This window comes from Pteronotus mesoamericanus, unplaced genomic scaffold (genome assembly GCF_021234165.1).
Source record: "Pteronotus mesoamericanus isolate MK-2021 breed Mesoamerican mustached bat unplaced genomic scaffold, CSHL_Meso_final contig_78, whole genome shotgun sequence".
NCBI lineage: Eukaryota > Metazoa > Chordata > Mammalia > Chiroptera > Mormoopidae > Pteronotus > Pteronotus mesoamericanus.
Window position 1 is genome coordinate 16867684 of NW_026555258.1, and position 13243 is coordinate 16880926.

The window sequence follows — 13243 nt, forward strand, 5'->3', positions numbered from 1 at the left end:
GGCGTCCTTTCTCCTTTCCTTGATTGCTCAGGTCCACGCTGCCCGCCCTAACCCCAAACTCCTCTACCAGGGACCACAAATCAAAGGTCTGCAGGATCCGGGTAAGTAACATAAATGGATGAAAGGACCAGGCTGGAAGACCCAGCTGGGAGACGTGGGCACTGGCACAGACAGGGACTGGCCTGTCCTGTCTCAAGGGGCAGCGCTGACCTGGCCCCAGCCCACTGCATCTCTACCACTTGCAAGAAATTTCTTTTATAAGAAATGTCACATATTTTCAAAATGTTAGTTAACTTATTAAGTGTTTTTAAACAATGTTGCATGTGCCAAAAAAAACACATTCAGGACTACCGGTGTGGGACCTTCGTCCAAAACTCCCCAGCAAGTTGGAGGGCCGAGGAGCTCTGCCCCAGAAATCAGGAGCTGGCCCCTGGGGGCTGTGTGACCTGGGGCCAGCCAGTCCATGGTTTTCCTTAAGCCACTTGACCTTCGCAGCTGGAGTGGTGAAGAATGACCAGGGGCCTGGGCCAAGGAAAGCCCAAGGGTGCTCTTTACCTGACCTGAGTCTGGCTCAGCGGATCAAGAATACAGATGACTTACGATCATGAACATGGCAGAGATGGAGAAGTGGGGGACCCAGGTTCACGTCAAGACTCTGCTCATAACCAGCTCCCTGCTCCAAGTACCTTCTCTTCCTCTGCCCTTACCAGAAACAACCACTTGACCTAAACTGCCCCCACTACCCACTGGAGCTCCAAGCAACAAGCACACCCCACCCAGTCTTACCGGCAAACCACAGTCTCCCTTGGGCCCTGGAGGTCCCATCAGCAGCGGGAAAGGCGTGGGTCCCACCAGGTGAAAGAACGAATAGCCACTGCTCGTGGGCCAGGGGCTGGAGGACAGGAATCGCGCTGGGACCAACACCGGGGCCGGGGTGCTCTGCCGGCCGGGCCGGGGCTGTCTGGGGCTTGGCCGTGCTGTCAGATTATTGACCGGGACATCCCTGGCTGCCTTCCCAGGTCTGAGAGGAGAGGGCTTCCGGGGGCTGCTCTTGGGTCTGGCTTTCTTTGTGTCTTCTGATCCAGTGGGTTTCTTGATTCCAGAGGGGACTGAACCAGGAGTGAGGGTAGGAGGCAGCGCTGTGGCTAGTGGCCGAGTGGTCCTAGTAGAGCCAGGACCGGGAGCAGGTGATGGGGACGGGACGGTAGGTCGGGGAGGTCTGCGCGTGCTGGTGTGGGCAGGAGACGGTTCACTAACACGACTGCTCACCTTGGCCCCTGTGTGGGCCACTGGGGGAAAGGGCTTTTGAGAGGCACCGGTGGCAGGGGGTAGGGGCCGGGCACTGGGCGGTGGGGGCCTGGGCGTGACAGGGTTCCTCTGGATCGGCTTCACTGTGGGACGGGACACTTTGGCAGGGACTGGGCGTAAAGTCGGTGGCACTGGCTTCTTGGTGGGAGGGGCTGACTTTGTAAAGGAAGGTGGAACTGCCTTTTGGGTAGGGCGGGGGCTTTTGACAGGGGCAAGTGAAGGAGAAGGGGCTGAAGGCTTAGTTGGGCGACTTTTGGGGATTTTGGTGGCTGTGCTCTTTTGCAATGGCTGGACAGGCGCGGTGGGACCGCCAGGAGAGGCTCGGGGCACAGGAGGACGCACTTCACTCGCTGACAGCTTGGCAGGTGGCAGTGGGGTCCGGGCTCGGTCGCCCACTGAGGCAGGCTTGTGGGGGTCTGTGGTGCTAGTCCTTAGGGGCTTGGCGGGCACGGCGGGCCCCACAGTCACCCTGCCAGCTGGCCGTGACCCCAGGGCTGGCATGGCAGTGGTCAGGTTCTCCAGGCCTAGCAGGGCAAGGTCGGTCTGGAAGGTGAGGGGTGCACCAGGGTCTCGGGGGAGAAGGGGCCCCAGCTGGGGCCGGTACATGTCGGCCTGTCCACACTGCTTTCTCAGGTGGGTACAGTAATTGTGAGCGACCTGCGTCACAGGGTAGATACTGAACTGGCACAGAGCACCTTCAAACTGGACCGCATGTGGGCTCATCTTTCCAAAGAGGAAGGAGCCCTCGGGGTCGAGCGTCGGGTCCCTGTGGAAAGCCAGCGGGACGGGCACCCGGCGCTGCCCACAGGCCGTCACCAGGGTGACTGTGCGGCCACGGAGCTCCAGGGCTAGGTGGTGCCAGCGCCCATCGTGCACGTCCAGGTCAAAGGCCACAGAGCGCCGGGGCCCCATGTGGACAACCGTCTTGCCGGGGAGGAACTGCAGGCCCAGCTGCAGCTTGTGCTTCCGGCTGCGGATGGCGAAGAGGAAGGCATGGTTCACCCGATGGGAGCAGAGGCTCAGCACCAGCGCCAGCTCCGTGCCCAGGGCAGCTGGGATGATGGCGGTCGTTGGGGCCTGGAGCCGGGCCCGCTGCGTAACGATGAAGCCTGACTGGAATGGGATGACCCCCGGGGGTGGGGGGTTCCGGCCACCCACTGCCTTGGTCCAGCTGAGGCCCAGCCGCTGGAGGACGTCCACATCTGGAGACAGAGGGCACAGGGAGAGAGGGCACGGTCAAGGTCTGCCCCGGACCCCGCCAGGTGCACAGGCAGGGAGGAGAGCCCACCTACTGCAACTCACTGCCCCAAGGTTCTGGCTGAGAGTACCGAGTTGGAACGAGTCCCTTGTCTGTCTGCATGAGCTTGCACCTAGCGGTTAAAAAAACACAGACTCTGGAGCCCAACTTCCTGAGTTCAAATCCCAGCTTCATCACTTACCAGCCTGGTGACTTTAGTGCCTTTGTTTTCCCATCTATTAAGTAGGATAACAGTAGTGCCAAACTCAGAAGGGTGTTGTGAACACTAAATAAGCTAATACACTTGGGAAAAAAAAAAGTGCCCGGCACAAAATGTGCATTTTCAAAAAAATAGCTATTAATATTAAAAATAATGATCACCACCAAATGTTAGTGCTAAGAACATTAGAGGCTGTCCGACGTGACCTGGTTCCCCTTCTCTCTGCTGCAAAAGCCATCTCCTCCAGGAAGCAGTCCCGTAAGTGAGGGAGCAGTGTGACAGAAATGAGCATGTCACTGGAGCTTGGTAAGGCTGTCCACCTTTCGGAACCTACTGAGTCCCCTTCCCACCCCCAAGGTCTCTGTCTGGCTGGAGCAGGCTCAGGGGAGCTTCTCTCTGCACAGAAAGGAGAGGACAATCCCAACGACCACCGCTCCGCCCCCGTGGGGCCTTGGAGAGAGCAGAGGAAGTCATCAAGGCAACCCTGCGACCTCTGTCCTCTGGCAGAACACGGTCTGGCCAGGTCACATCCGCCCAGTAATTATAGCGGCGGGGCTAGCCAGAGCAAGAGAAGGGCTTCCAGGGTGTTTGTGGAAAGGCGACCTGATCTTGCCTCTCATGAGCCACTCCACCGCTCTCAGGGAGCGGAGCTGCCAGGGTCTGCAGAAGCTGGCTCCGAACTGCCTGTCTTGGCAGGCAAGGAAAGGCTGCCTCCGGAATTGGGGTCTGGGTCAGGGCCTCAGGGCCCCTGCTCTGAGCTCAGCACCCTAGCCCCGGAGTGCAGAATGTTATCTCCTCACTACCCGGTGCACGGGATAGACACTGGGCTGAATGCAGCACTGAGCACTTAGTAGGCCCTCAATTGACAACAGAGATGGTGGACAGCTAGGTAGGCTGGGATAAACTGAGAACACGGGTGCTGGCAACACGGCAGCTTAGTGGCTCCGTAGCAGGTTCTGGGGGCAGCAGGCCAGACTTTAGAGCCAGGTGCGGCCACCTGTGATTCTGGGCTCTGAGTCTCAGTTTCCCCTGCCATAAAGTCGGGCTCTGTCACAGGGTTGTCCAGAGATGGAACGATGGTCTTCTGCACCTCCTCCTACTTGGCTTGCCCCAGGACCCCTGGGCCAAGTCTCTTCCTAACTCCCAGGCCTCGGTTTCCCTGCCCGTAAGATATGGGAGAGGAGACTGGAGATGGCTGCAAAGTGCTAAATCCTTTCTAAGAGCCCTGTAGCTGCAGGCTGCTATTTCAGTCAACGGCACTGAAGACCCTTATTCCTCCCTAGGGCCTGAAGGCCTTCATTTCACTTCAGATTCCTCCTTTTTCCCACCTCTGTCTGCCCCCAGGCCCTAAGCTAAAATAAACCACTACTTAAGGATTCTCTGAGTAGTAGTATATTTTATGTGTTAACCACCGAAAACCTCTTTATTATCTCGAAATGCTACTCACTATAAACAACTTAGAATGGAAGAGCCACTTGTTGGGGAAGAGGTAAAGGCAGGAAGCCATCTGTCCTCTTCCCTGTCCTACCTCAGCAAGTACCCCAGGCCTGCGCACATCTCTGCCAGAATACTGCAGCTTATAGCCACTTGTATTTGCCCCAGGGAAAATGACACCTGGCCAGGCCAGGTGGCACCAATGAGGTTTCTCTTATCATCCACTCCAAGTGGGTTTCAAAGCTGACACCAGCCAGTCTACAAACCTCTCTCACGGGCTGCCTGCAGCTCATGGGCAGGAGCCCAAGCTCTTATACCCGGATCGGAGCTGGTCATCACCGAGTTTCCGAAACATCTGGTCACTGTGGACTTCCCAGCAGATAGAGAGGGGCTGTTCTTGCCCAAACTTTCCAGATATGTAATAAAGTTAACAATAGTCACTATTATTTATTGAGCATTTACTACGTACCAAGTGCTTTACATGCATTATCTTGCTTGATTCTCTCAATCATCTATGGAGCAAGTATTGTTTGCTAACTCCACTTTATAGATGAGGGTCCAGAAAGTTAGCTATAACTTGCCCAGGGTCAGGCAGCTCATAATAAAAGGCACAGCTGGGGTTTGAACCCTGACTGCTTGGCTCCAGGATCTTTGTGCTTAGCCACTATGCTATCCCGTGCTGGAGCCCCTCAGGCTGACTGGAACGCAGGGTAGAGACACATCTAGAATCCAATCAGGAGAGAGGAACGAGGGGACAAGAGAATGAATGCAGCCCAACGCCAAGATGGAAGGGCCCAGCCAGCTGGCCACAGCCAAATCCCTTTATTACATAAACCTGGCTCCACGCAGCTCCGGCCTCTCCCCAACCCCCAGTGCCTGACTCAGGACTCTGGACAGCTGTTCACCTACTTTGTGGGGGAAACAGCAAGTTCGGAAAATATGACATTTGCACAAAATGTTGCCGGGCAGCAGGAGTCTCTTCCGGGCACGGCCCTCCCCTCCCAGGGGCCCAATCCCAGCCCAGCAGCCAGGTCAGACCACAGGGGCTCTGGGAGTGCCCGGCGGCCTGCCCCGCACACGGCGGGTGTGGGGAAGGGGGAAGGGCTGCTATTTTAAGAGGCCTCATGGCTGCTTGACAAACAGATGTGGGAGAGGTTTCAGTTTCAAGGGGCAGCTGTGTAGCCAGCCCACGGCTGCCCGGGCCCCCTGGACAGCTCCTCCGGGGGAGCTGGGGGGAGCAGGATCTCCGGGCAAGGGGAGGGCTGGGCACAGCCTGGGGCAATGATAGTTGCGGACTTCATGCCTCCTCTCCACAGTTGTCCCAGGACACATAGGGACAAGTGAGACTGAATGGCCCAAAGTGACCCACTCAAATTGTGGCCCGAAGAGGAATGAAGGGATCACCCCTGCACGTTTCTGCACTGAGCCCTTCCCACCCTTTACAGAATGTCAAACGTGATTCTTTTGTGCCTGGAGAGAATTCATCAATGATCGGCTCCATTCTAACACTGATGAGAAAACCGAGGCTTTGAGCTCCATTTGGGCACATGGATGTCTCCTAGCTCTGCATTCTCCAGTCCCTTCTGTTCTCCCACCTCCCCCTGGACAAAGAGAAGAGAGCATTACCTTCAGGAACTCCTTGGGTGGAGGCCAGGTGACAGGCAAATGAGACTAAGATCCAGGTGAAGAGAAACCCCCTAGAGAACAGGACACACAAGCAGAGGTGGCATCAGCTTCCACCCCTCGGCCCAGATCCGGCTGGGGAGTTGGGGTAGATCACCCAGTCCCGTCCCATCCCGGTCTCACCCATGGGGTGTGGGAGGCAAGCTGTGGGCTCTAGGACCCCATCAGAATAGTCCACACCCATGGGTCTCTAGGCACAGCCTCCCAGGGCAGGAACTGCATCCATGGTACTGATACAACCTTGCTTTTTACAGAATGAAAAACCAAGGTCATGGAACAGGAACTAGTGAACAGGAGGCCCTGCCCTGAGTGTCAGGAAACTCAAGGTCCAGCTCAAAACCTGCCACCAATGCCCTGGGCAGCAAGGAACCAGCCCCTGCCCCTCCCCGTCTCTGGACATCAGTCTCCCCATCGTACTATGGCCTCAGGATCTTGAGGCCCAGAGGGTGGAATGGCAAGGGCTGCAAGGTCAGCGGGGAGGCCAGTCTAGTCTGCTTGGATGACCAATATCCTCAAAGGGCAGGAGAGAGGAAAACTCACTCCCCAGGCCCAAGGCAGGGAGCAGGAGGAGATCCCTTAACCAGGACCAGTGCCTGCTAAGGAGGCTGCCTAGCTGGCTTTACACTGATGGAAAACAGGAGGAAAAGAGAGAGGAGATGGTGGGGAGCCAGGCAGACGCAGGTGCAAACCCAGCCGCATGGCTTACCAGCTGTGTGGCCCTGAATGAGTCACTCAGCCTCCCTGAGCCTGTCTCCTCCTCTGAAACAAGACCGGCACTCCCTATCTTGCAGGTCAGGCATGAGGATTAAATAAGCTCATGCATGTTAAGGGCTTGGCCTGCCACCAGCCATGCAAGTGCTCCACAGGCTGTCCCTGCTGCTCTTGCACTCTGGGGACCGGAGGGTTAATGCTCCGCTCAGTGACTCCTGCCAAGATGGGCAGAAGCAGTGATCCGATTTCACCTTCCTGTGGGAGCAGCCACTGGTGATACCCGAAGCTACCTGGGGCATCTGATCCTTGAGCAGGCAAAGGGGAGGGCGGCACGTGGCCAGAGATGGCTGGCCAGGATGCAGGCCAAGAGAGCCGTGACGGACAGGCGGGCGGGCAGGGAGGGCTGCGGCTGGGACACACAGGCCCAGGATCCACCAATAACCAGCACCAGCGGTAACTACAGGCCAGCGTGCCTAGCTGTCCCAGAGTTGTCTGGAGAGCAGGTCGTGCCCAGGCCGACCTTCTGGCATGAACTGCCCACTTGAATCAAATAGCAGCCCCATCAGCCCTGCAAAGAAATAATAGGCAACTTCGTTGGAGAAAAACAGAGGCTTAGGGACAGCAGGTACTTCCTCAAGGTCACCCTGGGCAGGCTCTGGGGTCATAATTCTTCAGTACTATTTCCTCCATCCACCAGGTGGACACTATAGGAACCTGTGGCCAGATATATTGGGGAAGAAGCGTCTCCTGGAGCCCAGTCTTGGCAGTTCCCGAAGCCCAGCTGCACACCAAGGCTCTGAGAAGCCCTGAAAGAAACTGATTTCCCTTTTTGTCATTCAGCAGTCCCTGAATTTAGGGAACCAAGGACCTCATCTTTTTCTGAGAATGCTGCCGCAGAAGACGCTGCCCCTCACTTTCCAGTGTTCCTGCAACCTCACTCATTTACGTCCCACGTCCTTCCAGCCTCCTGTCTTCCCAGGTACCAGCCCTCACTGCTCAAGTCTCACCAGGTGACGTCACATCCCGTATTAGAATGTTTCCCAAGCTGCTAAAGAGAGGCCAGGTGGAGAGGAGAAGGGGCAACAAGGACACATGTTGTTCTCGGGCACTTCCTCCTGCTGCATTATGCCAAGGTGACTACTCTGTACAGAATAAGGGGGTAAATTAGGGGAAAAGATTTTTAATCCCCGAAGTTCAGGAGAAAGAAGACACACGGGGGAGATGGAATCAGAATCTTCTCCTCAAGTACGCTTCCTAACACCATGGTTTCTAACTTGAGAATTTCAGCCGTGGAGGCCTGTGACAAAAACATTTGTCCCCCATTCATTCACCTCGAAAAATGCCACTGACCTGGGTTCTGTGTGCACTTGACCCATAAACTTCCAAAGTAGAGAGTGGGAGTATAGAGCAGGAGGACTCCAGGTGAACTTTGAGTTCATCTAGAGGCCAGATTCTAGTCCCGTCCCCGTATTGTAGAGATGGGCAACTGAGGCCCAGCGAGGGGAGGTGCCTTGCCCAAAGCTACACAGAGCATCCGTGACCTATATCATCTGACTCTGCAGCTTAACACACAGTCCTTTTCCCTGGACTTGCCTCCCATGGAGAAGAAACTGGAGACTTACAGGGACTTCCTACTTGCCAGAGACCAGAGTCCCAGCCTTCACCAACAGAAGCAGAGATGCAGCCTGGGGAGCCAACCAGCCATCTAAGTGAGCTCCAGGCCTGGAAAGTTGGCTCCCAGAGGGAGGCCCTGCCGATCCTTTTGCTCCCGTTCCAATCCTGTTTAGGCTACTGCTAATAACATTTAGTGCCGGCGCTGGCTCAGGGCTTTGTTCTTCCAGACTTCTGTTTTCACCACTGACTTGTGGGCCTTGGCTCGATGAACCCAGGGCTCCAGAATGTCGGGAAGACCAGAGCATAGGGGCCAGAGCGGGCAGGCGGCAGCCGAAACTGGAGTCACGCTTTAGGTGCCTGACCCTAGGGACACAGCCTGGCCACGCACTCCTCCAGGAAGGCACTCATTTCCCCTGAAAAAGCCCTCTGCCAGTTCACCAAAGGTGGCTACTCCTGGACCACTGGCTGTCAGAATCTTTGACCAGTTAGCATGGATCTTCCTCCATCCTCGTCACCTGGGAACACACAAGATCTTGGAGACCCATGGCAGCTTGAACATCCACTGAGAGTCCAGAGCTGAGTCCCAGAGTCCTGAGACCCCGAAACATACAAGGAAAGGGGCCCTGGGGACTTGGGGCGCGGCTGTGCTCCTAAGGGGTAAACTGGGAAGGTAGCTGCCCAGAGACACAGATCAGCAAAGGGCGATGGACCTGTGCCACCTGCCTCCACGAAGTGGCCAAAGCCCATGTGGCCAGAAGGTCACACCCAGGCTCCTTCCTTCACACCTTATACCTCTTCCATGGGAACACAGACAGGTCATCTGTCTGGACAGGATGCAGCCCAGAAGTTTCCAGTTGACTCACACATCCATTCAAGATGCAGTGAATAATAATACAAATAACAGCTGCCGTTTACTAAGCACTTACTACAAGCCAGGCGCTGTTCTAAGCCCTTTACAAGCAAGGTCCCATTAATCCTCACAAAACCCTGCTACTCATCGGGAACTGAGACACCCATATTGCAGATGAGAAATTTAAGGAGCAGAGAGGCTTGCCCCAGCTGTCAGGGCAGAGTCAGGGGTCACACTATCTGAAGGCAGTGCTCTCCCTGCCCTGCAGCCTGACTCCCACGGGCGTGAGTCCTCTGCCACCAAGTGATACAGCACTTCAGTGGTCTGGGAAGAGGTGTGAAGGAGCAAAGCTGGACGCCTACCACGACCGGAGGGCACAGGACCCCGGGCCCTGCGGCGGTGAGGGAGGCAGCAAGACAGAGACGGCAGAGGCAGGGCTTCCAGGAAGCGTGGCTGTCCATTTGCCCAAAGCTTGGGCCCCACTGTGCGGTGCTCGCCTGGCACCACTTTTCGGCACAACCGCTGGCATCTGCCCTGGCACAGGGTCTTCTGGAGAAAATGAGTCAGCAATGTGCTTCCTGGTGCTGTGTGTGTATTACAGTGGGGGGTGGGGGATCTCCGCCAGCCTTCTTTTTCCAAGACATGGGAAAGAAGGGGGGCCTTCATCCCCCTTTCCAGCTCAGAGGGGCAGGGCACGGAGGGCGGGGCGGAGCAACAGCCAAGACCAGCCTCTTGGGAGTGTCCCTTCGTCCCGGGGGCAGGACAGAGAGCCAGCAACTTCTGGGCTTCTCTGGGCAGTGAGCAGGAACCACAGTCCATAAAGCCCCCAGGGGCTGTTCCCATCCTGATAGGTCCCTCCCACACATACCCACAGGGCAGTGCCTCGCTCTGGCACCGCACACTTCACTCTCTTACAGCTCCTACTGTACAGGCTGGGACTCAGCGCCTGAGTGCCGGCTCTACCTAGCCCCTCCCTGGACTTCCCTGCCCCTCTCTGGCCCTCTGTCCTCGGTCTCTGCAACTAGATGTACAATGAGGGGTTCGGCTGGGTGATCTCCCAGGGCCCTTACTGCTCTGACATTCTGGCTCTAACTCTCTTTCTCTCACACTCGGGAAAGCAACAGGAATGGAGGCCCCACCCCCCACCCCAGAGAAGCAGGGAAACACTGAAACACAAACCCAAACAGACTGACACACACGCGAAGATTTCCAGAAACCGGGGACGTGCAAAGACACACAGAGACAGACAGGAGCACAAGACACCGAGACCTGGAAGCCTAGAAACTTGGGGACAGTTTTACAAGAACGGCCAGAAACGGAGACTTACAGGCTCGCGACCTGTGGATACCGACGCTGGAACACCGGGACAGCAGAATCGGGACAGCGGAATCAGAGACCCCCTCCTCCCCCAAGCATCGCCCCCCCCACCGCCCCGCCCGCGCCCTCCACAGCCTGCCGGCCCCTCCAGGCGCCACCACCCACTTCCAATTCTGACCCCAGGCTGGCTCTTCACGGACCTTCCCTGGCCCGGCCAGGCAGGGTAGGGCGCGCCAACCAGGGGGCTGGGGGCGCAGCCCGCGTTAACCCTTGGCCACCCGCCTCACAGGGGCACAGGAAGGGGCAGGAAGTTGACGTCTTGCTGGAAGCGTCCGGCGCCGCAGGGAACCCCAGCTCTCCCCTAGGCTGGAGCAGCAGGAAGCTGGGGAGGGGGCGTCCCCAAGCTCATACTCACCCTCCGCAAGCCGCCGCAGCTGCTGTGCCTCGGGGCCCCCGCGCCGATCCCGCTCCCATGGCGGGCCCCTACTTCATGCTCCCGAACCCGGGGGGCAAGTGTGGGCGCGCCCCATGGGGCCGCCAGCCCCCCGCCCCGCCGCGCCAGGCCGGCTCAGAGCGCGCGGCCCTCGCGCAAGCAGCTCAGCCCCGCGCCCAGGGGCGCCCGAGCAGCCAGGCAGCGCGGCCGGGGCCCCTCGAGCGCCAGCGCCAGGCCCATGGTCCCAGGAGTGCCGGCGCCGCGCTCGCCCCTGCCTCACTCTTTTTTCTGCTTCAACCAAAAAGAGGCAGAAAAAAGAGAGAGAGAGATGATCAAACTTTTGGAGGCGGGCTGCTGGCGGTCCCCGGAGACAGAGCGAGGCCGGGCGAGGGCGCGCAGAGGGCGGTGGAAGCTGCCTCCCCGCCGGCCTGGGGGAGGAGAGGAAAAGGAAGGATTTGGGGGAAATGAAGGCGATTTAAAGTCTCGGCCCGCGGTAGCTCTCCACCTTCTCTCCTCCCCGCGCTGGGCCGCCCTCTGCTGCCCCCTGCTGCCCCCTGCCGGCCGCAGCCAGGGACACACCCTGGACCGGCCCACTACAGCCCAGCTGAGACACCCCCCACCCCTTGTAAAAATGGGGAAACTGAGATTGACAGAGAGGAAGGAGTTGGCCAGGGCTGCGCAGAAGGATGATCACAATAAAGAGATTCGGGACTTCTGGCTTATGAGGTCCCAAGTTTGGAAGTGGAGATAGAGGGGAAAAGGGGACAGTCACTCCTGCTGAAAGGAACCGGGAGTTCCAGGGACAGATGTGGGACCAGGACTCAGTGTCTGGACTCCCACAACAACAACCAGTGTCCTACCAGACACACACAGGCGCGCGCGCGCCTTTTCCTCCCCGATTCAGAATTCCCTGGAGAACAGACTCCTGGACCCGTAGTGGGTGGGCTTGCTAAATGTTGGTCAGCCCCCTCATTCTTCCCTGTCCATTCTGTAAGAAATGGGAGCTGACAATCAACCCCCCCCCCGCTACCCAGTCTATCAAAGAGGCTCCCTGAGACCCCACAGTGGAGCACACAACTGCACCCCTTGACCCTGCGGCAAACACCTGACAAATTCGCACACCCACAATCTCAGTCGGAGCCCGCATCAGAAGCCCCAGCTGCCTCCGCCTCCGCCTCCCCTTTTACGACTTGCTCGCTGGTGCGCACACACACTCCCATACACATCCACCCTTAACCCACACTCCAACACAAGCGCCCACTCATTCATACGCAAGCACAGCCATGCACCCCTCCTAGGCTCACACAAACACAACCTGGGATGTCTAGCCCAGGACGCAAGGCAGACTCCATACCCACAGATGTATGCACACTAGTGCTTACACGCGCACAAATACACACTAGCTTAGCCAGGTACTCCAGCTTACAAACCCATGCGCACATCTTTCATGCACACGTTCACGCGCACACACACCCCAGGTACACACCCCCAAGTGCACATACAAGGGCACACTCCCACTTACACACAGTTCTCCGCTAGTGCCCTCCGTATGCAGGCACAAACGCACTCATTCCCCAAATGTGTACCCCCGCCCCACATGCGCTCACCTTTACACACACACGTACCCCCAGCACTCTGAGAGCCCCGGGGCACTTACTGGGTCTCTAGGTGCGAGGCTGGACGGTCGGTCCTTCCTCGTGAGCCTAACGGCATTTGTATTCATGGGTCCCCGCAGCCCCAGGCGCGGGGGCGGGGGTGCCGGGTCCCCTTCCCTAAACTGGGCGCAGGCGCTCGCAGCGCAGCGGCACCGGGAGGGGCATGGGCGCACGGGGCTGAGCCGCCTGCCGGGTCCGACTGCGCTGAAACTTTGGCCGCTCTGCGTCCTCCGACTCCGTCGCGGGCTCTGGGCGCAGGGGGCGGCTCATAGGTGCTGGTGCCGCGGCGCCCGCCGGGCCTTTTGAAGTCTCCGCTGGGGGCGGGGAGGGTGCGCTGAAGGCGGCCTTTTAAACCGTGGCTGCACGCGGGCTCGCTGGAGCAAGGTGTCTGGTTTCAACAAACTTTAGGAAAAGTCCCAAGCCTGGTTTGGGGGGGCAGTGGTGGAGGGGGGCGGGGGTGGGCAGCGGTAAGCCAAGCAAGCAAGGAAAAGAAGCCGCAGAGTTGTGCTCTGCTTCCTGCAGGGGGCAGAGCACACACGGCTGCCAGAAGGGAGGCCCGAGGTGGTGCTGGGGAACCCACAGGCGGCTGGATGGAGCGTCGAACCACCCCACCTTGAACCAGAGTTCTTAACCTCCACGTGGACCGAGCCCCAGGAAATGCAGGAACACCCCAAAACTTCACAAATTGTGCATGTTTGAGCATTCTTCTGGATGAGAGGGGGCACGGGTTTTCCTCAGGTTTTCTGAAGCCCACGGCTCTAGAAGGTTTAGAACTTCCAGC

At 58.0% G+C, this 13243-nt stretch overlaps 1 protein-coding gene across 2 annotated transcripts in view; it reads right to left on the reverse strand.

The window, feature by feature from the left end:
- COL27A1 (collagen type XXVII alpha 1 chain) overlaps positions 1–12504 on the reverse strand; it is a 129010-nt gene extending 116506 nt beyond the window's left edge. The window contains exons 1-4 of one of the 2 annotated variants that reach the window (XM_054584494.1): positions 12465–12504; positions 10790–11235; positions 5826–5896; positions 787–2510 (exon numbers count right to left, since the gene is read on the reverse strand). In XM_054584494.1, the coding sequence (XP_054440469.1) occupies positions 787–2510; positions 5826–5896; positions 10790–10848 (1854 nt within the window). In that variant the 5' untranslated portion in view covers positions 10849–11235; positions 12465–12504. Of the gene's footprint in view, positions 1–786; positions 2511–5825; positions 5897–10789; positions 11255–12464 lie in introns of those variants that run through there. The other variant, XM_054584495.1, reaches the window with a different exon arrangement.
- Between the last annotated feature and the right edge of the window lie 739 nt (positions 12505–13243).